Source organism: Sinocyclocheilus anshuiensis, unplaced genomic scaffold (assembly GCF_001515605.1).
Source record: "Sinocyclocheilus anshuiensis isolate Anshui unplaced genomic scaffold, SAMN03320099.WGS_v1.1 scaffold392, whole genome shotgun sequence".
Taxonomy (NCBI): Eukaryota; Metazoa; Chordata; class Actinopteri; order Cypriniformes; family Cyprinidae; genus Sinocyclocheilus; species Sinocyclocheilus anshuiensis.
Genome location: NW_015557091.1, coordinates 3,389,649 through 3,414,173, shown reverse-complemented (window position 1 = coordinate 3,414,173; position 24,525 = coordinate 3,389,649). Strand labels below are relative to the sequence as shown.

At 35.8% G+C, this 24,525-nt stretch overlaps 1 protein-coding gene and 2 pseudogenes across 1 annotated transcript in view; 1 reads left to right on the top strand and 2 right to left on the bottom strand.

Annotated features, from left to right (window-relative positions):
- LOC107677279 (copine-3-like) overlaps positions 1-5,194 on the top strand; it is an 11,954-nt gene extending 6,760 nt beyond the window's left edge. The window contains exons 11-16 of the mRNA XM_016472129.1: positions 206-339; positions 429-483; positions 564-615; positions 716-849; positions 928-1,164; positions 3,948-5,194. Coding sequence (XP_016327615.1) covers positions 206-339; positions 429-483; positions 564-615; positions 716-849; positions 928-1,164; positions 3,948-4,085 — 750 coding nt within the window. The 3' untranslated portion in view covers positions 4,086-5,194. The remainder of the gene's footprint in view (positions 1-205; positions 340-428; positions 484-563; positions 616-715; positions 850-927; positions 1,165-3,947) is intronic.
- Positions 5,195-5,595: 401 nt separating this feature from the next.
- On the bottom strand, positions 5,596-11,996 carry LOC107677153 (cyclic nucleotide-gated cation channel beta-3-like; annotated as a pseudogene).
- Positions 11,997-14,555: 2,559 nt separating this feature from the next.
- LOC107677224 (cyclic nucleotide-gated cation channel beta-3-like) lies at positions 14,556-24,207 on the bottom strand (annotated as a pseudogene).
- Positions 24,208-24,525: the final 318 nt, after the last annotated feature.

Below are 24,525 nucleotides of genomic sequence, written 5' to 3'. Positions count from 1 at the left end.
ACATATTCTGTTACACCAAATACACAAAATAATGATCTTTAAAATAGCATCATATGACCCCTTTAATATAAATGCATTTTTATTTTATTTATGTTGTATAAAAATACATTTGCAAAGACATTTGCTCTGTGAATTATATTCTGTCATGTTGGAGCAAAGTTACTCATGTCATACCCATGTGGTTCTCATCTTTCTTCTCTTCCAGGTGGGCATAGACTTCACTGGGTCAAATGGTGACCCCAAGTCACCTGATTCTTTACATTACATCAGTCCTCAAGGTGTGAATGAATATCTCTCAGCTATCTGGTCAGTTGGCCTTGTGGTCCAGGACTATGACAGGTACAAAGGCACAAGGAAAATTTTTATTCATCATACAGTATTTAAAAAAAACAAACACTAGGTCTGATGCTTTCTTTCATGTCCTGTAGTGACAAAATGTTTCCTGCATTTGGATTTGGTGCCCAGATTCCACCTACTTGGCAGGTAAATGAAATTACATCTGCTGTTGTTACTGTGACAAACTCCCAGAAGCCTCCATTTATTACTGTTTTTTTTTTTTCTAGGTGTCTCATGAGTTTCCTCTCAACTTCAATCCCACAAACCCATTCTGTGCAGGTATGGTACAATAACAATATCAGTTTTAACCGTCTTCAGCCCTCTGTGCATGACAGGAAATGATGTGTATAAACAGGAAGTTGTATTTCTCTTCCCATAGGTGTGGAGGGTGTGGTGGAGGCCTACAGGATGTGCCTTCCTCAGGTCAAACTTTACGGGCCTACGAACTTCGCTCCTATTATTAACCACATGGCTCGTTTCGCACAGCAGGCTTTACAGCAGAACACAGCGTCGGTGAGGTTCAACACAAACCCAAATATATGACGCACCCACGCTTGATGTCTCTCTCACTCTGTCCCGTATCTGTTTCAGCAATACTATGTCCTGCTGATCATCACGGACGGAGTGATCACGGACATGGATCAGACGCGTGGAGCCATAGTCGCAGCCTCCCGCTTGCCCATGTCAATCATCATTGTGGGCGTAGGCAAAGCCGACTTCACAGACATGGAGATTCTGGACGGAGATGACGGGCGACTGAGGTCTATCAAAGGAGAACCGGCCGTACGCGACATTGTGCAGTTCGTGCCCTTCAGAAAGTTCCAAAACGTGAGTGAAAAACTGGTCTGGGGAGTTTCATACACAAACTAATTTGGGCTTGCTCTTGCTTTGGCTTTTCCCTTTTTGCGCTTTCTAAGATCTTATTTTGGTTTATATTATTTTGTTTTGCTGCATACTGCAGTATTTTTACAGCCATTTTGAAGAAAAAAAACCCTAAGAACTAATTGGAGTATCATGGAGTATTGTTCATGTTTGTTTATATGTTTATTTTCATTGATATAAACATATATGAGGGCTTTATGTTTATTTCGAACATTTAATTTGCATGTTCATGGAGGTCAAAATTATGGATGGGGATTGCAATTATCGATTTAGTTTACAGTTCAAATCCTCTTAACAATTATGGTTCCTTAAAGGTGCAGTAGGAGGTGCTAACTTTAGCCTGAAACGAACTGAAACCCACTGAAAGCGAACGTCCCACCCTCCCCGCAATCGCCGTCCAAAGCCACGCCCCCTGAACGCACATACGCTCACAGACCAGAATAACAGAGACAACATTACTACAATAGGCTACATCAGCGAGAAGCGGGGGTGCTGCCTGGGCCCGGGTTACTTTTGAGGTCTGGTACAAATATGACATGGGCTAGAAAAATACATATGAGCCTTATATAGCCTATGTATGCACGTTTAATTATTAAAAGACAGCGATCTTGATTCAAACTCACGTAATCTTATTCCTAAATGACGGTGATTCTGCTATGTCTATTAAACCTGTATCTACCGCTTGTTATGGCTTGTAGCATCTCACCTGTGCCTTTGTGTCCATTTCATTTCAGGCGCCCAGGGAAATGCTTGCCCAATGTGTACTGGCAGAATTACCACAACAAGTCATGTCCTACTTCAGATATATAAATCTATCGCCTCCACATGAGCCAAAACATTCATAGACATGAAGATGTAGGGCTCTCTTCTTTATTTGCACCTGCAGCCGTCCCCGGGTTACTTTTGAGGTCTGGTATGGGCTAGAAAAATACATATGAGCCTTATATAGCCTATGTATGCACGTTTAATTATTAAAAGACAGCGATCTTGATTCAAACTCACGTAATCTTATTCCTAAATGACGGTGATTCTGCTATGTCTATTAAACCTTTGAAATCACAATCACATCGGAATATTTAAACCTGCTTTTGCGAAGCCGCTGATCCAGATAGAGCAGCGCTCATCATGTAAGCTTTGTTTGAAACAGCTTCACAAACAGTCTACTTACACAGTAGGCTACATTTCTGTGTTGCAAACATTAAATAATAACGAAAGTATTGATAAAAGTTTAAAGTTCGGATGTAGACTCGGATGTTGCGGGAGCCGCGATCAAAATGGGTCTTTGAAAGTAATGATACGCTGCAAATAATGATTGTATATGTTACATTATTCCAGTAGGTGGTGAACAGAGTGTTAAATGTATTTGATGTCTGAATCATTCATTCAAGAGATTCAAAACGAAACAAGTCTTCATTTATCTTCATTTATTTAAAAAAATCGGTGTAGATCTACATAAATGCGCAAGTTTCACGATGAATGCAGCTAAAGTAAACAGTCCCTCAGAGAGCGGCTCGGAAGAGAGGGGCGTACACTACCATTGAGAAATTTTAACCAAACTATGTTACAGACTTTTCATTAAGACCCTAAAGAATCATATCAACTTGCGGAAAATGGGCATCCTATGACCCCTTTAAGTGCTACTTTAAGTTACCAAAACTAAAACTGAAATAAAAATAAATTAAATATAAATAAAAATATAATAAAAATAATAAAAATGACAAGTGCATAACAAAAATACTAAAATTAAAATGAAAACTAAAAATATAAAATAAAAGCTAATTCAAAATATTAATAAAATACAATATTATATAAATCATAAAAATGCTAACTGTCCCAAACCTTAACTTTGTCTAAAAACGTATCATGTATCATTTGTGCTACGATAGATTGTATTGTTATTATTATTGTTATTAATTATATGAATATAATATAAATTATATAATCTATATAATTATTATACATTATATTATCTAAAAAAGTAAAAAATTATAGGTAATATTACTGCTAAAAACTGCCATTTGTCACAATGATCAAGTGGAAGAAGTCCAAATGTTCATAAAATTATCTTTTTTTTTACTTTTTTTTTTTATTGAGAACAAGGAACAAAAGGTCATCATGGGTGTTACAAAGTCAAGACAATACAATTTCCATACATTCTTTGGAATATAGTATTCCACTTATACTCAATGATGTGTATCCACAATCCATTTATCCCAGTACTTAATACATTTTTCCAAATTAAGTCTAACAGTAAATGTAAGTCTCTCCATAGAGTATATTTCGTTTACAATTCCCAACCACTGGCCCTTGTTGGAGGGTCAACCTGAAACCATTTACGTGTTATGGCTTTCCTACTGCTTGCTAAAAGTATTTTTAATAAGTATTTGTCACTGTCTAGAACTGTTTTAGGAATTTTTCCTAGGTACAGCGTAATGAATGAAAAATCCAACTCCTCCCCTAATATTTTCCCAATTTCAGCTGCCACTTCATGCCAGTAAGACTGTATTTTTGAACACGCCCATAAAATGATATTCTGACAGAAATGTGAATGATTTTCAGTAGCTAATTGGTAGCTGACATAACATGACATGAGCGCAGCATACGGTTTATGTTGTCTGCACTGTCTTTTAACTAACACTATGAAGCTTAACCCCTCGCCGCAATCTCCGACCTTCTTCTGCTGCTCAAAGTCAGAAATATGATGACTATCATTTTCTCTCTCTCTGTAGTCCCCTAAAGAGGAGCTCGCTAAGTGTGTTCTGGCGGAGGTTCCTGGTCAGGTCGTCACCTTCTTTAACATGACGAAGCTCCTGCCTCCTAAATCAAACACTCCAGTGGACTCTCCAAATGGGCCAACGCAGAACTGATGGGCCTGCTAATTTCCTTCATACCACATACAACTCCACAACTAGACATCACCAACCTGCTAACCTGCTAACCATAGGCTTTCTTAAAGAGAAATACCACTAGATACATGTGGTTTGCATTGGTTTAAAATTTCAGTTATGAATTTGTTTACTTTTTAAATCATTTTATATTTATTTACATGTTTTCTTCTGCAAAATGATCTTGCAATGGTCAATTATAGAGCTTGTTTGGACTCAAGTATCCTACTCTAAATGACCGGTTACTGAAAAAAACCCTCCTGAATAAAAATAAATTTGGGAGGGAATTTAAGTTTAAAGTCAACCTTGTTAGTGTTCCAGTTATGACAACAGAATACAGCAATGGTATGAAGGCATTTTTTTTTTATCTCCAATGTCATTCTTGCTAATTGTTTACAGTCAGCATTATCTCATTAATTTTTCATGTCATTATCATTCTTTACATCTTATATTTGTATGTGATTTTTTAATCAGTGCCTCACAAAGCCATTTCTTCATATATCTAATGCATAATATCATATTGATCACATTAATATGCCTGATCGTTTAAGTTGCAGTTCCTATACAAAAAAAATGTGCATATATGTTTGATTTAATTCTATGGAAATCATGGGGCAGCTTTTCACATTGCCAAGTTGAATTTTTGACCAGAATGCACAAAGCTAAAGCCACTGAGGAATGGTGCTCAGATCTCAATCTGTACAGATGAAAGCCATAGATACTGACGTCTGGATAGGCCAGTCATCCTGTTATGTGCCTGAAGGCACTATGCATTACTACAATAATAATAATAATAATATGACAAGATAAACAGCTTTTTGGATCAGTATTAACTGTTTAAGATGCAGAACAAGTTTGTTTTACATTTAATCACAAAGTCTGTAATAGCACATTGTGCTCAATTAATGCTGAGAGGAATATATTAGATCATCTTAAATGTAATTTAAATAAAGCTATTTTTATCGGATACAGTATCATTATAATGTAATGTGTCAGCTAAGCAGTGTATGATATGTTTTGCTGACAAGTCTTGCATCTGTGTGCTTGTAGCATGCCTTGTTTCACATACAGTAAATAAAAGCAAAAAGTGGCATTGTTTAATTTTTTTTGCAATATTACTGAGATGCAATTAATAAATATGACGAAACTATATATTAAATATTTTAATTATTTACAGATGGATGGATGCATAGATAGATAGGTTGGATGGATGATTAAAAAAAATGCATTTAAGTTCTAGAGACTTGTTTTTATCATCGTTCAAAAGTTTGGTCAGTCATTGTTTTTAATAATATTTTTTATTCAGGATGAATTAAATTGATCAAAAGCGAAAGTGAAGACATCTATAATGTTACAAAAGATTCATCTTTGTCATCACAGGTATAAATTAATGAATTGCATTTAAAAATATGATAAAATAAGTAAAATTGTAACAATATTTCACAATATATACTGTTTTACTGTATTTTTGATTAAATAAATGCAGCCTTGGTTAGAGTCTACTTTCAACAAATCTTACAGACTCCAAACTTTTGAACAGTAGTGTATATAGATCGTCTGTCCAGGACCTGATCTCTCCAAATACACAGCCTGCTTTCAGAGTCATGAACACTATCTTATTGTCCGGTCCCAATGTCACCCTGCATGAACCAATGGAAGACATTTGCCCATGATAACTGTCTGAATCACTATGTTCAATCAACATAATATCAGATACATGCATGGATGATTATATTTGATGTTCTCACCTTCTTACACACAAAGTCTCCTGGCAAGTACACAATGGATTTCAGACGCAGTAACGTGCACAAGCACCTGGTTGTCACAGCCCTAGAAAAATATGTTGGAAATTGCAAAAACTTGAAACAAAATCAATCCCTCACTTGTTTTCTCTTTCTTTCATGCTTTTTATCATTCTAACATGGATTTACTTCATAAAAGTGCGCCAGATTCTATGAGACAGTTGCCACCAGTAGGGGGCAGTGGAGTTTTTTCCTTTCACAGGTTGTTAATTTGTGGATATTATCATGATGAACACCTTGAAGAGGTCAATCTTCTGAAAGGTGGCAAGGTTGATGTCCACAGCGATGGCTATTCTCATCCCAGAGGCATCTTTTCTAATAACTCAGATTCATCTGCGGAAAAATAGAGTTTATTTGCGTCTGATCCATAGAAATTAGCATCCGTTTAGTTTTATGGTAACTTTATGAAATATCAGTCCAAAACTAGCTGTATTAATTGAGCACTTCTATTAGGAATTACAGTAAGCTCTTACCCAGCATGCCCTGGGAGTCCCACCAGTGCACCAGCTTTGGGATAGTGTAGGTGTTCATATAAGCCACACAGGAGTCCATAGAGGCGCGGAAGTAGGTCTGACCCGCCGTAGCTGCTCCAATGACATCTCTCATCTGGGTTTAAACAGGTTTTGATCAATGGTGTGAAGTGATTACACTGGGACATGTGTTACATGTATTCATTTAGGCTTTCCCATTTAGTGGGAAGTCGTGGCCTAATGGTTAGAGAGTCGGACTTGTAACCCAAAGGTTGCGGGTTCGAGTCTCGTACTGGCAGGGATTGTAGGTGGGGGGAGTGAATGTACAGCGCTCTCTCCCACCTTCAATACCACGACTGAGGTGCCCTTGAGGAAGGCACCGAACCCCCAACTGCTCCCCGGGCACCGCAGCATAAATGGCTGCCCACTGCTCCGGGTGTGTGTTCACAGTGTGTGTGTGTTCACTGCTGTGTGTGTGCACTTTGGATGGGTTAAACGCAGAGCACTAATTCCTAGTATGGGTCACCATACTTGGCCATATGTCACGTCACTTTACTTACGTGTCCAATCAAGCTAGAGAAGACAAAGACTCCTGTGAAGAAGTTCACCAGCTGGAAGACGATCTCAGAGAGTGTATGAGGCTCGGGGAGACCTCTGATTGTGGTCAGTGTACGAGTGGCAAAATAATAACAGCGGAGATTCCTTGGCAAGAAAAATGACAAAATTATCAGTACAATATTTATTTATATATTTATTTTAAATGTATTTAAATGTATTGATTTTTTAAGTGTAAATTATAAAAATAAAAATATAATAATTATATAATATAAAATGTAATAATTATATATAACATTGTAATTCAATATTAAATTAAATTTATTATAGCTACTATTTATGAAATATATGAAATAATGGAAAAGGAAAAAAAAAGTTCATACGCATTTCCTTTTCCATCATATGTCCATTTAGTGCTGCCTAGCCCCTCGTATTCTGATGCTACAATAGTAAAGGCAGGAGTTTAAATGGAGACAGAAGAGCAGATATCCAGTAGTGCGGTCAACTCACTATTCACTATTAGTAGGCCTATTATTGCTCATACATCCATATCCAAAGTAGAAAAAAAAAAAAAAAAAAGTTTTTTTTTTTTTTTTTGTATAAAATCAGTTAATTGGAGATGCTTTTGATTATTAAAATTTCATGGAACCATTAAAATGGAATCCAGAAAATAATGCAAAACAGAATTTGGTAAAGATAAAACTGTAAAACTCAATTAATTAGACAGGCTTTTTGATTAATAAAATTTTATTTAAGCATTAAAACGGAAAAAAACTGAATTTGCAAATAAAACGGATTTCATAGGGCCCTATAATTATAATCAGAGATGGAGTTTGAGCCGCTCCACACATGTAAATGATAACAGTTCCTGTGGAACTACTGTGAACGGAGCCTCTGTGTGACGCACGTACTTAACCTACACGCATGCAAATAATTAAAGCGCATATACTGTATTAGAACTGCATCGCATATAATTATTTAATTAAATCGTAGCGTTTGTGAATTTACAATTATGCTTAATTATGATTTTTAAATGGGTTTAATATATCATGCAGCCTTGGGAAACCGTATAATAATGTGTTTTATGGATTCTCGTCCGTGAAATGCGCCACTTCCGGTATTTTGCCGGTTAGTCGATGCGAGCAAAATGAAGTCGAGGATTTTTAAAAATCGAATAGTCGAATAAAATCGACGAATCGCGACAGCCCTAATCCAAAGACCAACATATTATAGAATATTTGGGTGGGTCAGTAAGCAACCACCTAGCAACACACTAAAAGCCACTTAAAATACATTAGCATATAGAATTCATACTTTGTCAGCCATACCTCCAGATATATGCCTTAGCCATGATGCTTTCCAGACGATCGCTGAACTCAAAAAATGATTGATACTAAAAAGAAAGAAGGAATATGCACATTAAACAGAGCTCATTGTACAGTACACTAAAAACTACTACACAATTGATAGCAAGAACCAGTCGTACAAAACAGTGTTGTTGTTATAGTTAACGAAAACTATTAAAAATAATTTTCATTAATTGAAATAAAGCTCAAATAAAACAAATATTAGTAGAAAAACTAAATTAGAAATGTTGCCTTGGCAACAAACTGAAATGAAGAAAAGTTTAGGTTGAAGTACTAAAATAAATAAAACTGAAACTGAAATAAAATAAAGCCAAATACAAATATAAAAAACAAGAAATAATAAAAATTGCAACAAAAAAGAAGCTAAAATAAATTGAAAATAATAGTATATCATATATACATAATACTAAAATAACACTTTAAAAAAAGATATAATAATTAAAAAAAAAAACAGAATTAAAGAAAACAATTTTGGCTGGAGAAGTTGAGTAACTGACCCGCATAAACCGGTTTATCCTAAAGATCGATGTAAACCCAAAGTGGAAACACAGCAGGTCAAATGGTATGATGCTTATCAGATCTGCCTGTTGAGAGAAAGTATCAAGATAAAATAAAGTACATATATTATATTTATAAACTCTATATATAGATAGCACACACCTGAAATCTGGCAGATTCTCTGTACCTCTGTTTTGCCAATATTCTGTCTTTCTGAGGAAATCATATTGTCGGTTTTTGAGCGGACGTCTTATTGTCACAATTCCAAATGTGTAAGCGTCTATACCAAGATTTACTTACTATGATGTCTCTTGCTTTCACAAACTGTAAGCGCGACTGAAACATGGTGATGTCTATGATGTTCACATGGTCTGCCAGGATATCAAAAAAGATCCAGAAAGGGATGGTCACAGGCGTGTGGTACGGGAAACACAAACATGCCGTGGCCAGCCAAACGTTGTAGTTAAAAGCGACTTTGACGACACTCAGCCATTTAATATACCGCCGATCTGATGAGAGAAAAATCAAACACGTGTAGGCCAATGTTTTATACTTAAAGAGGCATCTTCAGTTCTCATAGCGTCCTACCCGTGAAAGGGTCGATGGTTGTCCCCAAATATGCGTCCATCTTGTCTTCTAAAGGTTTGAGAAGTGTGTCTATGCATGTGCATTTAATTTTGGGGCAAATGGCTTCGGCCGCCTCCTTCTCGGCTTTCAGCTTTTCCTCTTTCTCCTCTTTTTCTTTCTTTGCCGCTGCTTTCTTAGCATCCTCCTCTTTTTTCTTCTGCTCGGCCTCTTCTCGTTTTATTCTCTCCGCTTCCTGCTTTTTGATCCAGTCTTCCTTTCGATAAACCGGTGCTATCAACAGTACACCAAAGTTCAGAAGAGTAAAGACAAATGGATGGACTCCATGCTGGAAAATGCAGGTGGAAGCTAGTTCATGTTTTTTGCTGGACAAAATTGGTAGTCGCTAGATTGTCCAAGCTGGTCTAGATGGTTAATAAGAAGGACTAGCTGCTTTTGACCAGACAGCAACAAAGTAGCTATATTTTCCAAAAAGCTAGAATGACCTGGTTCTTCCAGCAGGGTAAATGAGACAAACGGTTTAAAACCTTTAAGATTCCAAGTCCTTGAGGAACAGAGAAATGAGAAACAGCTGCTAGATCATTTATGAATCTTGCATTATTGACTTGTCCATCAAACAGCAGGATTCAGACAGACTCTGGATGTGTTTGTACTACTCACTGACGAGGCCTAGGGGTCTATGACTTTCTCCTTATGAAGCTGCATCCTCTCCCGTAGTTTCCTCACGATATCTCGCAGCTGGTCGTCACAGTATCTGTTGATGACGACGGGTGGAGGAGGTGGTGGTGGTGGTGCATCCTCACTACGTGAAAAAGACATAGGCTTAATTATGCAATAAATAAATAAAAATCGCTAGCAGTAGCAGTACTCAAAGTTGTAGGCTAGTAATGGAGGTGGTAGTAGATTTAGACTACACAATTATTCTGCTTCCTGTTCTAAACCTGAAGCGGAAATGAAAGTCAAAGTTTAATTCATCAAGTCAAGTGAAATTTATTTGTGTAGCATTTTTCACAGTGCTCATATTCTCAGAGCAACTTTACAAAAAATGTATGATGTTAATGTTTATAATGTAGTCATAATTTAATGCCTTATAGTGCTAGCTAACAGGGAACATTCTCAGAACGTTCTGGCAATGTTCTCTCAAAGTTACGAACAAACATTCTTCCAGTAACGTCATCTTCAATAATCCCTTTAATAATGATCTTTGTATTGTTTAATAATGTTAATAATGGTCTTTAATAATGTTCTCAAACGTTAAAACAAAAATGTTATTTATACATTTTTCATGGAATGTTTTCTAAAACGTGTTATTTTTTTTATTTATTTTTTTATGTTACTACTTGTTCCAGAATGTTCAGGGAACTTTCAAAACTAACATTCCCATAATGTTTGCAAAATGGAATGTTCCTTTAACATTCGTATAACAAACAAACAAAAAAAAAAAAACTAAAAAAAAAAAAAACTGGACATTTTGAACACTCAGAAAATATCATCACACAGCCCAGATTTCTTATATAGTATAGCTTTACATGACTATACTGTATGTACACAGGTTAAGTAGAATGTACTATATATCCAACTTTTAATATATCACTAGGCGATAATATAATTTACAATCTTCGACAATTACAATAAAGCATTTGAGATTTGCTATATAGTACATGTACATATTGCTATATAGTACATTTTGTACTATAGTATATAGTACATATAGTACAACATAGTACACTTAATGTAAGTGTAATGTATGTGTCTGGGATATACTTATAGTAGTTGTATAATTTGTTATTAATTATGAATTAAATTAATTCAAGTTAATTTGTTCAGTTTATTACAATACATTTTTTTACTCTATTTTTCTCTAAACCATCTCTGCCGACTCTCTAGCATCCCCTTGTGGCTTCTGGACCCCAGTTTGAAAATCACTGACTCTAAGGTTTTATAGTATAGTATAGTATAGTATATAGTATAGTATACACTACAGTATATACACACTACATATAATGAGAACATTTTCAGGTAGTCTTAACTCTTACACCCTGCAGCTTCTGCTCCGGGATTGGCTGGATCTGCTGGTTTGGCTTCTGGTTTAGGGGGCTCTGGAGCAGCAGCTGGTGCAGGAGCAGGTGCTGAAGCTGGTTCTTAAGAAGCACAAGTCAGAATGAGATGTTTTGGGATAATTTGATTGGATATTCCTAACATCTATTTGCTCAGATTAGCACATAATTAAAGACAAACTGAACAGAAAAAAAAAACTCTGATTATTAACAGCATCTGTGCATGTGTTCGCTCATTCACTGGAGAGGTTAACACTCATTCATGGTGTCCAGAGTGCTTTAAAAATATGTTTTCATAGGTTAAGCTTCAGCTTCTCCTGACACGCTAGTTAATTAATAAAGTACTTTAGTGAGATAATGCGGTCCATTATGCTTTTTCATCCAACCCTTCAAATGAGAATGCCTCCAGGATTCCAGATGAAAACATCAGTCATAATTCTAAAACTGAAAATTCTAAAAAGAGAATTGCAGTTTCCCTTAATGGAACATCATCTCATGAAGTGAAGATGGATGTAGACTCACCAATGGCTTTTCCTCCTTTTTCTCTTCTGTTCTTCATCTTTCTTTGCATCTGTCTTTTCCTCCTGTAAAATTATTTAATTTGAGTTATTTCAGTACTTCAACATACAAAATGGAAATGAAATAATATATATATATTGAATGTATTTATATATATGTACATGTATATGTATATGTGTGTGGCTGTACATACACATATGTAGTTGTTTTTTGGTGTTTGGCTTAGTGTTATGTTAGAATCATTATTATACTCATACCTTTTGTTCTTTTCATATTTTGAATTGTTTTTAGCTTTATTTTTTTGTTTTCATTTAAATGTTTAGTTTTGAAATGTTGTTGTAATATGCATTTGTCATTTTTATTTAATTTCTTTTATTTTCTTAAATGTGTATATATATAGTATTTATAGAGTTTTAGCTTTTAGTTTTAATTACTTTTTCTTATTTGTAAGTCGCTTTGGATAAAAGCGTCTGCTAAATGACTAAAAGTAAAGTAAAGTAAAAGTAAACACAGAAATTTTTTTTTTTCATCACAACACATTTCCAGTGTATAGCAATGATGTTTGAACTAATGGCACCATGTGGAATGAGAGGTGTGTCATAAACTGTTTTACACACACACTTTTTACTTTCACACAGTTAAAGTTCTGTCAGTATAACCACACCTGCTTGTCATGACAATGGGTAAGACATATAAATGCAAATAATTTTATTTGTGGGCATCAGGCTTATCATTAACAAAAACTAAAGCCATAAAAAAATTCATTACTTGAAATAAAATAAAATACTGAAAAAAAAAAAAACTATTTCAGCTAGTTCTCATTTTTCATTTAAAGTTGAAGAACTAAAATAACTAAAAAATAAAATAAAAAAATAAAAACTAAATTAAAAAAATAATACTTCAGTAGCCTGATGCTGACATACAATAATAGTTTTATATATTAAATAGATAAAAGTATACTTGTCAAGTTGACAAATAATCAATATAATTAAATGGCCATTAGCTTCTTTTTTTCAGTATTTTAGATTACAGTTCATATAGATAGTCTTTTAGTAAGACAAATAATTAATATAAGGCCATAAACACTAAATGCATAATAATAGGACAAAAAGTAAAAGAAGTCAACTATAATTTACTACATAATATCCATCATCTGACACCCTAAATAACTATTAATAATTAAATAAATATAAACAATATATTATATTATGGTATATGGTATTTGAGTAATCAAACAGAGATTTGTGTTATACATGTATTTATGCTCTAAATATTGTTAATATGTATTTAAGACTAATTTAAAAAGAAGTACCAGGGACAATTTCCCTTTTAAAGTGTAATTATGTAACAGAAATTACTTGCTCTTTTCACATATAATGGATAAATGTCTATGGATCCTTCCATTCCCACATAAACGTCAAAAACATCATTAGTAAGTAAATCTTTTAGTTTTACTTATAAAATCACATAGTTTATTCAAATAGCTTACCATTTGAGCTGCCTTTCCAGTAAACCAAGCTGAGATATATTTTTGGATAAAATTGCTATCTTTTTTTTAAGGAAACATATTTCTCTGACACTGAAGTCAGTTGTATGTGTGGGATGATCCTGGTGCTGTATTGTGCTAAAGCCAGGTGGTTGTACCTTTGTTGGAGGAGCAGGTGTGGGTGCAGGTACTGATGTCGAAGGTCCAGGGCTCTGAGCTACTGCCGCCACACTTTTGGCCCAAAAAAGCGTTTTAAACGTGCTGAACATGGCTGCACTGGCTCACAGGGCACACAATCTCATCCAGATTTATCCGTCCACGCTCTTTATCCAAATGAAGATCGCTGATGTGTGAACTCCAACCTGCTTCAATTAATTCTTAGAGCTCTATTAATTCCCTTTTAGGAACGACCCTTTTCCCAGGGTTCACCACAGTTTGACTGACCTATCAAGGGCCTTCTCACTTGCAGTCAACCAATCACAATCTTCTATTAAAACTGCATTATAGGGTGAGCTGCAAACGGCCATTTCTTTTTGTAAAGCCAACATGCACTGATTTTTGACTGAGATATTTGCTGTATTATTGGCTCATGAGTCACATTGGATTGCTTAAAGTGTGCCAGGCAACACTTTGATAGGGCATCCGTGGGCTATTCTGGAGCTGCGAGCTATTCCTGCACTGTGCTGTGCTGTATTTCTGCTCTGGGTCCACATTTAGAAAGACCACTTAGTTAATTAAAACTCTGCCAGACTAAAGAGATTAACTGTGAGATCCCACGGCAGACTGACTCAACTAACTGAGAGCATGCGGGCTATGTAAACTCTCAAGTATAAATAATACTCAGTTGTTTCAGAAATGATGTTCACTGTACTACGCAACTACAAAATGTGTCTTTTATTTAGGTTTTAGTACAAAATAGATTTACAAACATACTATTTTGGAAGGAATTGAAACAAATTGCAATCAAATAATGCATGTATTACTAGTAATAAGATTCACTGATTGGCAAGGACCACGGTTAGCAGGGAAAGAAGATCATTTTTTAAATGTTTTAGATACATATAAAGATATTTAGTTTTGAAAAATACATTTAAAATATGTAGGTTATTTAAAAAAGAGACATCTTTAATGTATTTCATGCGATTATTGACGTTCTGATGTAGCGGCAGTCTAGAAAAGAAAAATATAAACAAGAAATGTAAAATTTTTGAACCGTTGTTTTGGTTATTGTATTCTACATCCAAAGTTGAAAGTTTTATTCAGTGTTTTATGTTTTAAAATGTTTGGGGTCCATACGTTTTTTTTAATGTTTTTGAAAATAAATCTCTTATACAGTAAAAGTAAAAAGTAATATTGTGAAATATTATTTTTAATATTTTTAAAATAACTATTTTCTACTTTAATTTAACTTATTCTTGTGATGCAAAGCTGAATTTTCAGCATCATTACTCCAGTCTTCAGCGTCACATGATCCTTCAGAAATCATTTTAATATCTGATTTGCTGCTGAAGAAACATTTATTATTTTTAGACATGTTGGAAACAGTCATGCTGCTTAATATCTTTGAGGAAACCATCATACATATTTTCAGTATTCTTTGTTAAATGCAATGTTCAAATGAACAACATTTATTTGAAATAGAAGTCTTTTGCAACATTATAAATGTTTTTACTGTCATTTTCGATTAATTTAAAAGGGTCATATGATGCGATTTAAAGTTTTCCTTTCTCTTTGGAGTCTTACAAGCTCTTGGTGCATAAAGAAGATCTGTAAAGTTGCAAAGACTAAAGTCTCAAATCCAAAGAGATATTCTTTATAAAAGTTAAGAGTCAGCCACACCTACCTAAAACGGCTCGTTCTAACACGCCCCCACATATCTACATCACTATGTGGGAAGATTTGCATAACCAGTACGTGGAAAATAATGTGTTTTTTGAACCTTAAACCGCATAAACACATTTCATTACACCTAATACACAAAATACTGTTCTTTTTAGCAGCATCATATGACCCCTTTAATGAATTATTGCTGAATAAAAGCATTAATTCTTTCCAAAAACAACAACAACAAAACTTACTGGCCCCAAAATTTTAAACGGTAGTGTATATGTAAATATATACAGTATATTAGAATTCCTTACCTTAAGTCTGTCCATAAAGCCTTTTTTGGTGAATGCTCCTCCTGCAAATGCACGCAAAAGTTTGGGAGTGGGTGGTTTTTGTCCGAACTGAGCCAGTCCTTTCTTCTTTTCCTCGTTGCCTTTAGCAGCAGGAGGTGGACCCTTGGCTTTCAGCAGTTTCCTTTGAAACAGTGTTAACCAGTATTTTAGATTTCACTATTGGTCTTCTTGTTTTAAGCAAAAATCTAACACAGTTAAGTGAGTTCTTAATGTCTTGCAAAATAATAATAAAAGGATAATTAGATAATTTATTGGGAAACAAAAAAATGATTTTCTCATTGCTTATGTAGGTGCATCTGCATCCACATGAACGTCTGACTGAAATAATAATTACCGTCCCTTCCTGGCCAGCACTTTCTGAGACTCTGGGTAGTGAATCAGGATGTCATTGAGATCTTTCTTATCCAGTACGAAGAGGTTGGCGAATCCATGAGCAGCTACATTAGCAGTTCTTCTGTTTCCTCCATTGGCTGAAGACTGTAGCAAACTGGGGTCGATTATAAACACATGAGTTGATATGTCACATTCATGACATGTAGCTATAAAGGCAGATTCTCATTTTGATAGCTCACCTGATCTCTCCGAACACACAGCCTGCCTTCAGAGTCACAAACACAATCTTATTGTCCGGCCAACCGATGACCTGCACCTCTCCGGCCTTAATGATGTATATTTCCTTTCCAATGTCACCCTGTGGAGAAACAGGAGAGTGAAGACTTGATGTGCTTGGTGTCTATAAATAAAAGGCAATATAACTCACCTTCTTGCACACAAAGTCTCCAGGCAAATACACAATGGACTTTAGCCTCAATAACATGTCCACAAGCATCTGGTTGTCACAGCCCTGCGATGAAAAAAACACAGAAGCATCACCCAACTGACCATGTGCAGCTCATCACAATCTGTTTCCTTCCTTAAATCAAGTCCACCTTAAAGAGGTCGATCTTTTGGAAAGTAGCAAGGTTGATGTCCACAGCGATGGCTGTTCTCATCACCAAAGGCATCTGTTCCAGAAGCTCAGACTCATCTGAGGAGAAGCCAAACCTTAATTGGCCGGACCCTGTTATCGATTACCAATCTTATTTACATGTAAACTTAGATTCCCAGGTGTAGTTGTACCAGGTGCGCACTCTGATTTGAACCAGCTTGGGGATGTGGTTTGTCACCATGTATGCCACACAAGCATCCATAGAAGCACAGAAGTAGGTCTGGCTGGCAGTAGCTGCTCCAATGACATCTCTCATCTGTAACATCAGATTAACATCTATATATCTGATATGGATGCACCATTATGATGATTCTGGCTGACACTGAAAAACTGATCATATTTTCATGTTAGAACCAATAAATGATAAATGGCTGATTCTATACTAATATACTATACTATAAAATTATATACTTTTTAAATTACATTAATGTGTTTTTTAACCTTAAACCGCATAAACACATTTCATTACACCAAATACACAAAATACTGTTCTTTTTAGCAGCATCATATGACCCCTTTAATGAATTATTGCTGAATAAAAGCATTAATTCTTTCCAAAAACAACAACAACAAAACTTACTGGCCCCAAAATTTTAAACGGTAGTGTATATGTAAATATATACAGTATATTAGAATTCCTTACCTTAAGTCTGTCCATAAAGCCTTTTTTGGTGAATGCTCCTCCTGCAAATGCACGCAAAAGTTTGGGAGTGGGTGGTTTTTGTCCGAACTGAGCCAGTCCTTTCTTCTTTTCCTCGTTGCCTTTAGCAGCAGGAGGTGGACCCTTGGCTTTCAGCAGTTTCCTTTGAAACAGTGTTAACCAGTATTTTAGATTTCACTATTGGTCTTCTTGTTTTAAGCAAAAATCTAACACAGTTAAGTGAGTTCTTAATGTCTTGCAAAATAATAATAAAAGGATAATTAGATAATTTATTGGGAAACAAAAAAATGATTTTCTCATTGCTTATGTAGGTGCATCTGCATCCACATGAACGTCTGACTGAAATAATAATTACCGTCCCTTCCTGGCCAGCACCTTCTGAGACTCTGGGTAGTGAATCAGGATGTCATTGAGATCTTTCTTATCCAGTACGAAGAGGTTGGCGAATCCATGAGCAGCTACATTAGCAGTTCTTCTGTTTCCTCCATGCTGAAGACTGTAGCAAACTGGGGTCGATTATAAACACATGAGTTGATATGTCACATTCATGACATGTAGCTATAAAGGCAGATTCTCATTTTGATAGCTCACCTGATCTCTCCGAACACACAGCCTGCCTTCAGAGTCACAAACACAATCTTATTGTCCGGCCAACCGATGACCTGCACCTCTCCGGCCTTAATGATGTATATTTCCTTTCCAATGTCACCCTGTGGAGAAACAGGAGAGTGAAGACTTGATGTGCTTGGTGTCTATAAATAAAAGGCAATATAACTCACCTTCTTGCACACAAAGTCTCCAGGCAAATACACAATGGACTTTAGCCTCAATAACATGTCCACAAGCATCTGGTTGTCACAGCCCTGCGATGAAAAAAACACAGAAGCATCACCCAACTGACCATGTGCAGCTCATCACAATCTGTTTCCTTCCTTAAATCAAGTCCACCTTAAAGAGGTCGATCTTTTGGAAAGTAGCAAGGTTGATGTCCACAGCGATGGCTGTTCTCATCACCAAAGGCATCTGTTCCAGAAGCTCAGACTCATCTGAGGAGAAGCCAAACCTTAATTGGCCGGACCCTGTTATCGATTACCAATCTTATTTACATGTAAACTTAGATTCCCAGGTGTAGTTGTACCAGGTGCGCACTCTGATTTGAACCAGCTTGGGGATGTGGTTTGTCACCATGTATGCCACACAAGCATCCATAGAAGCACAGAAGTAGGTCTGGCTGGCAGTAGCTGCTCCAATGACATCTCTCATCTGTAACATCAGATTAACATCTATATATCTGATATGGATGCACCATTATGATGATTCTGGCTGACACTGAAAAACTGATCATATTTTCATGTTAGAACCAATAAATGATAAATGGCTGATTCTATACTAATATACTATACTATAAAATTATATACTTTTTAAATTACATTTAAAAAATACTAAAAAACTAAAATTAACTATTTAAATACTACAAGTGAATTTAGGCATCACAGTATTATACTGTACAGCAAGAAAATTGATATTTATTTTGATATTTATTAAAGATTCAATTTAACATTGTAATAAAATTCTTAGTTTATTATTATTATTATTATTTATTTACTTATTTTTGCACCATTATTAAAATGAAGGCCAATATTCATAAAACCATAATTATTTTCATGTCGTGGTCAATAACTGTAAAATGGCCAAAACTAAAATTATATACTACTTTGTCTAAATAAATTCAAAATAAAACACTGAAAACTGAAATAAATAATTTTAAATGCTACAAGTGAATTTAGGCATCACTATATTATAATGTACAGCATGAAAACTTGAATTGAATTGAATTGAATATTTATGTTGGGATTTATTAAAGATTACATTTAACAGTGTTGTAAAATTACTAGGTTTTTTTTTGTTGCACCAATGTCAAAATTATGCCCTATATTGATAAACCAATAATTATGTTTTAATGTTATGGTTGATAACTGACAAACAGCTGATATTACAATAATACTTTTTTTCTGAATAGATTCAAAATAAAACACTGAATTAAAGATTAACTGTAAGCTAGTGTTAGATGACAGCAAAGGTAATTAAAATGTAAAAATAGCATAAATGAGCCTACACAATTATATTTCCAATATAGGCTAAATAAATAAAAAAAAAATTAAAAATCCAATAAATTATCTTAATATCATATGTAACATCTGGTAAAGAAGTGACACATCCTATCTTCTTAAACAATAGGAGCGCCATAACAATAAATCAACATGGTTCCTGACAGGAGAACTGGATGAGAACTATGATACGATTGGCTGCCTGGGATTAGGGGTTGAGCTCATTATGTTTACATCATCACATTGTGTACCTGTCCAATCAAACTTGAGAAGACAAAGACACCAACAAAAAAGTTTGCTAACTGAAAGGTGATTTCAAAGACTATGTGAGGCTCAGGCAGACCACCAATGTTGATCAGAGTCCGCACGGCAAAATAGTAACTGCGCAAGTACCTGGGAAAGAGAAAGAGACAGTAAAATTCAGTATGTAAAAAATAAAAACATCATGCAGTCATATCTGAGTCCTTATTAAAGATTTGAAGATATTACAGCGTCAAAACAGCATACATTGAACCACTGAGCAAAGCCAAGGCCAAGCAAGAAAGCCAAGTGAAAAAAATAAATAAAATCAAAACGTGAGCCAAAAAAAACACCAAGCGCTTCAGGAGCATACACTTTAGAGACAAAAGCTTTGGAGACATAATGTCTACCTGGCCAAGAATGATGGACAAAAATAGGGCACCAAAAAGATCTGAAAGATCTGACCGAACATGGTCTCAGGGAAAGGAAGTTCTGCGATCATCAGGAGGGATTTCTCTGCATAGAATAAACATCTCAGGTAGCTATGAGAATATGAAAAACAAAAATCCCACAACCTGCAATTACTGCAAACTAATTTAGCACTTTTTTGTTAAACTTGAACTGTGAATGGAAAAAGAAAAAAATACAGGAAAACCCCCCCCATTACATTAGCATTTCAACTTCATTCCAATTCTGTTTGGTGCTGCCAATGGCACAGAAATGGTATACTTCACCCTTACAAAAATAATCAAATCTGAGTGAATCTGAAGGGTAGATGGAATTACATACGCGCTGCCTTCTCCGCTGTACACCCATTTGGTTGTGCCGATCCCCTGGTACTCAGATGCCACGTAGTAAAGACATGCGTTGAGATGAAGAATAAACATCAGGTACCCAATAGTGCGAATTACTCTTTAAAACGAACAAAGAAGAATTATGTTTACAATGATTTATAACAGTGGTTCTCAACGAAGGGTCTGGTACCAAATAGGGGGCCATCAAACTTTTAAATCATGTCTTTTAAATCTTTAATTCTTGAATTCTTGATTTCATTGAGGTCGCAAACAGGATGCAGAATTTGAATTTGAGCATGCAGAATTACAATGCAATCAAGTTCAAAGAAATCTGAACTTGAACCTATTGAAATGTGTGCTTCATTTTTATGTAACATTTTAAAAATGTACTTTTTTGGAGCATGTTGGAAGAACACATTTTCCATAATGCTCTAATTTTCCCCAAAGTCTTCAAAATGAAGCCAAACGACATTCAAATTCCTGTGGGGTTCCAACTCATGAACTGAAAGGTTGTCAATTCATAAATTCAGATTTTTTTTTTTTTTTTGCCCATCCCTGAACCAGTCAGCCAGATCAATTCTTAAGTATTGGTTACATACCTCCAGATGTACGCTTTGGTCATGATTACTTCAATACGGTCACTGAACTCAAAAAATACTTAAAACTTAAAGAGAAAACATAAACAAAACAAGGTTAAGGAAAATTCAAAAATGTAATCGGCTCATGAATGATTATGCAACTCATAGCCAATCACGACTCCTGCCAAAACACATTCGGCCGGAGTGAAACTGCAGTGTTCATTACCTTCATCAAACGATTGATCCTGAAAACGGACTTGAATCCAAACAGGAAATATAACAGGTCCAAAGGCAGAACGGATAGGACATCATTCTGAAAGGACAGGAAATATTCCATGGCTTTCTATTGGGGGATAAAATGCTATTTGGAAGATCCAAATCAAGTCAACTGAATATCTGCAGTACCTGAAACCTTGATGATCCTCGATATTTCTTTTTAATCACAACTCTGTCATACTGAAAGAAAATGATGAAAATTAGAAGTACTTATTAATAGTATTAGAATTTAATAATATAACTAAATTAAACTATCAATCAACTTTGTTTTGTTTTTTTCTTACAATGATGTCTCCCCCTTTACAGAACTGCAGTCGTGGCTGGAAGACAATTATGTCGATGACATAGATGATGTCAGCAATGATGTCCAAGGTGAACCACAATGGAACGACCGCTGGGTCATGATATGGGAAGGCCATACGGACCGGTATGAACCACAGGTTATAGCTGAAGGCAATGGTCACCAAGCTTAGCCAAGCAATGTACTTGCGATCTGGTGAAAAACACAAGAAAAGAGAAAACGTAGAAACGTGGTAATTTTATGACTGCATATTCAGATGTTAGCATATTAGCATGTAACCTGTGAAAGGATCGATGGAGGTGCCCAGTCTTTGTCCACTCTGTCCTCGATGGGCTTCAGCAGGAAATCTACACAGGTGCATTTCATTTTTGGGCAGATGGACTTGTGCTCTTTGGCCGCCTTGTCATCTTTTTTCTCCTCCTTTTTTTATTGTTTCTTTTCCTCAGGCTTGTCTGCTTTCTCTTTTTGCTTCTCCTCTTCTTCTTTCTTCTTCTTTTCCTCCTCCTCTTTCTTTTTTCTCTCCGCCTCTTCTTTCTTTTTCTTCTCCTCCTCCTCTTTTTGTTTTCTTTCCTCCACCAACTTCGAGTAGTCTTCTTTTCTGAGGACGGGTGCTGGAACAAACACAAAATACTTGTTAAGTCACCTCTTACTCGAGACTGTCTTGTCATGTTATGTGGTGACTACCTGTCATATTATTACATATTATTTCAGCTGTAATGGTCATTAATTGGATTGATTTGTACTCACTGACAGGAGGGCTGCGCTCTGGAGAGGATGCATAGGGGTCAATGTCCTTTTCTTTAAACTGTTCAGTCCGTTGCCGGTACTGCTGAACAATCTCAATGAGTGAAGCATCAAAATGCATGCTTATCACAATGGGCCGGGACTCAGGGGAAAGGGCCTCCTCACTATAATAATCAGACAGAGAATAACACAAGGTGAAACAGTAGCCCCTCACTGCAGAACAAAGATCCAGGGGGCGGGGTTGGATTCACATCTAGGGGTGGAGATGGTAGGTTTAGGGGTGGAGATGGGTAAGTTTAGGGATCAGGGGGTGGAGACAGGTAGGTTTAGGTATATGTAAGGTGGGAGGAGTTGGATCTGGATCCAACCCCGCCCCCTGCATCTTGTGTTCTGCAGTGAGGACCATCTCAGGTGAAATCAATATATTAAACATATATAATAATATATCACACAACAAAATGACATTTGAAATCCTCAACTTCCAGAAACTCTAATTTTAGTATCCCTGCGTGCAATGACACATGTTTAAATTTCATTTTACCACTTATAATGCTTGTCTAAATGCTTTTAAGTAGGTATTTTTACGTTGCCACAGTTAGGCTATTCACTGGATCCGTGAAAACATGACTTTTGCTTGTTCATACAAAAAATGAGTTGAAATTACTTGTATTGATTGGCAGCATGACACAAATGCTGATAGAGTTTAAGTTGTTTGACGTTGAGCTACTCTGAATTCTCCTTATATATGCTGAACTCTGCTGGTCATGACGGCACATTACAAGTGTAAGTGAAGACCCAGTGCCTCTCATTATGAGTATCATATTATTAGTAGTACTAGGCCTTCGCAAAACTTTACATGATTTATTATTGTAATGTCTTTCAGAGAAACAGAAGGTTTGTCTTATCAAAAAACCTAAATTAAATTCTGCTCCAGTGAATGTGAATATATTTTGAGGATCATATCCAACATAAAAGCACTGAGGCATTCTTCCACTTTTGGTGTCAGCTTTATTTTTGTTTTCTAAACTTCAGCAGCTCTAGAGATCTTTTTATATCAAATGCTCTGTAAATCTTGTAAGCTCCTCTCAGCTCCTGGTCTCATAATCTTCAGGTCTCTGTTGCACACTCTTGGATCTAATGTACAGTGTTCGCATTGATGACTGACTCACATGCTGTTCTATCACTTACTGTGAGTCCTTACCAAGACAATGAGAGTCTAGTTGATTAGCCTTGATTAATTAAAGCTTATCAATCGCACTCAGGACATCAAGTCTTTCTCTTGGCACTTGCATAGAACAAACAATGATTTAAAGTCATCATGAAATTAAAATCAACCAGATTTATTCGTTTGCCGTTATATATATAAGTTCACACCAAACTGCAACATGATCTGTCAGATAAAGATGTTTCTGGTATTTAGTTTACCCTTCAGCAGGTGGCTGGCCATTGGCTGGGTCTGCAGGTTTCTCCTCTGGTTTGGGGGCCGGTTCTGGTGCTGCAGTCGGGCCCGCTGGTTCTGGTTGTGTGGCCGGTGCTGCTGGTTCTGGAGCCGGTGCTGAAACCAGTGCTGAGGCTATGAAGAAAAAGTTATTTAAAAGTTCTTTTTTTCTTCACGACTCCCGACTGAAGGAAGATTCGGGGCACAGATGGAGGAGTGACCCCTGAAGCAGCTTACTGACCATCACACAACCCATACCAAACACTACTGCAAGCAACCTGTGACAGACTGTAAGAATTATTTCAAATGCCTCTCATCTGGAAAATATCTTCTGCAGGTGCTCACGCAATGAATGATGAGATCATTTAGTGAATAATTACAATGATAACAGATGACTTACCATGGCCTTCATCATCTTTTGTCTTCATTTTCCTTGTCTGCAGGTTTTACTGCCTGCCGGGTGCAGAGATTAATCATTATCCCAGAGCGCTTATGCAGTTAGAAAAACATTCTCATAAATGACGCATGATGGCTTCTATTATTTATAGATTGTTGAGCTAAATTGTCTATTTTAAATTACTCAAGCCTTTAGCTATAACTTTTACATTTTTTATTGATGTTAGAACACTTTAAATCCTGTACATCCTTCACATGGTGTTTGAGATAAAAAAAAACAATACCAAAAATGTTTATAAAGTGAAGCAAAGTATATAAAAAGTTCAATAATAATTACAAGAATTACTATATATATATATATATATATATGATGTATAAT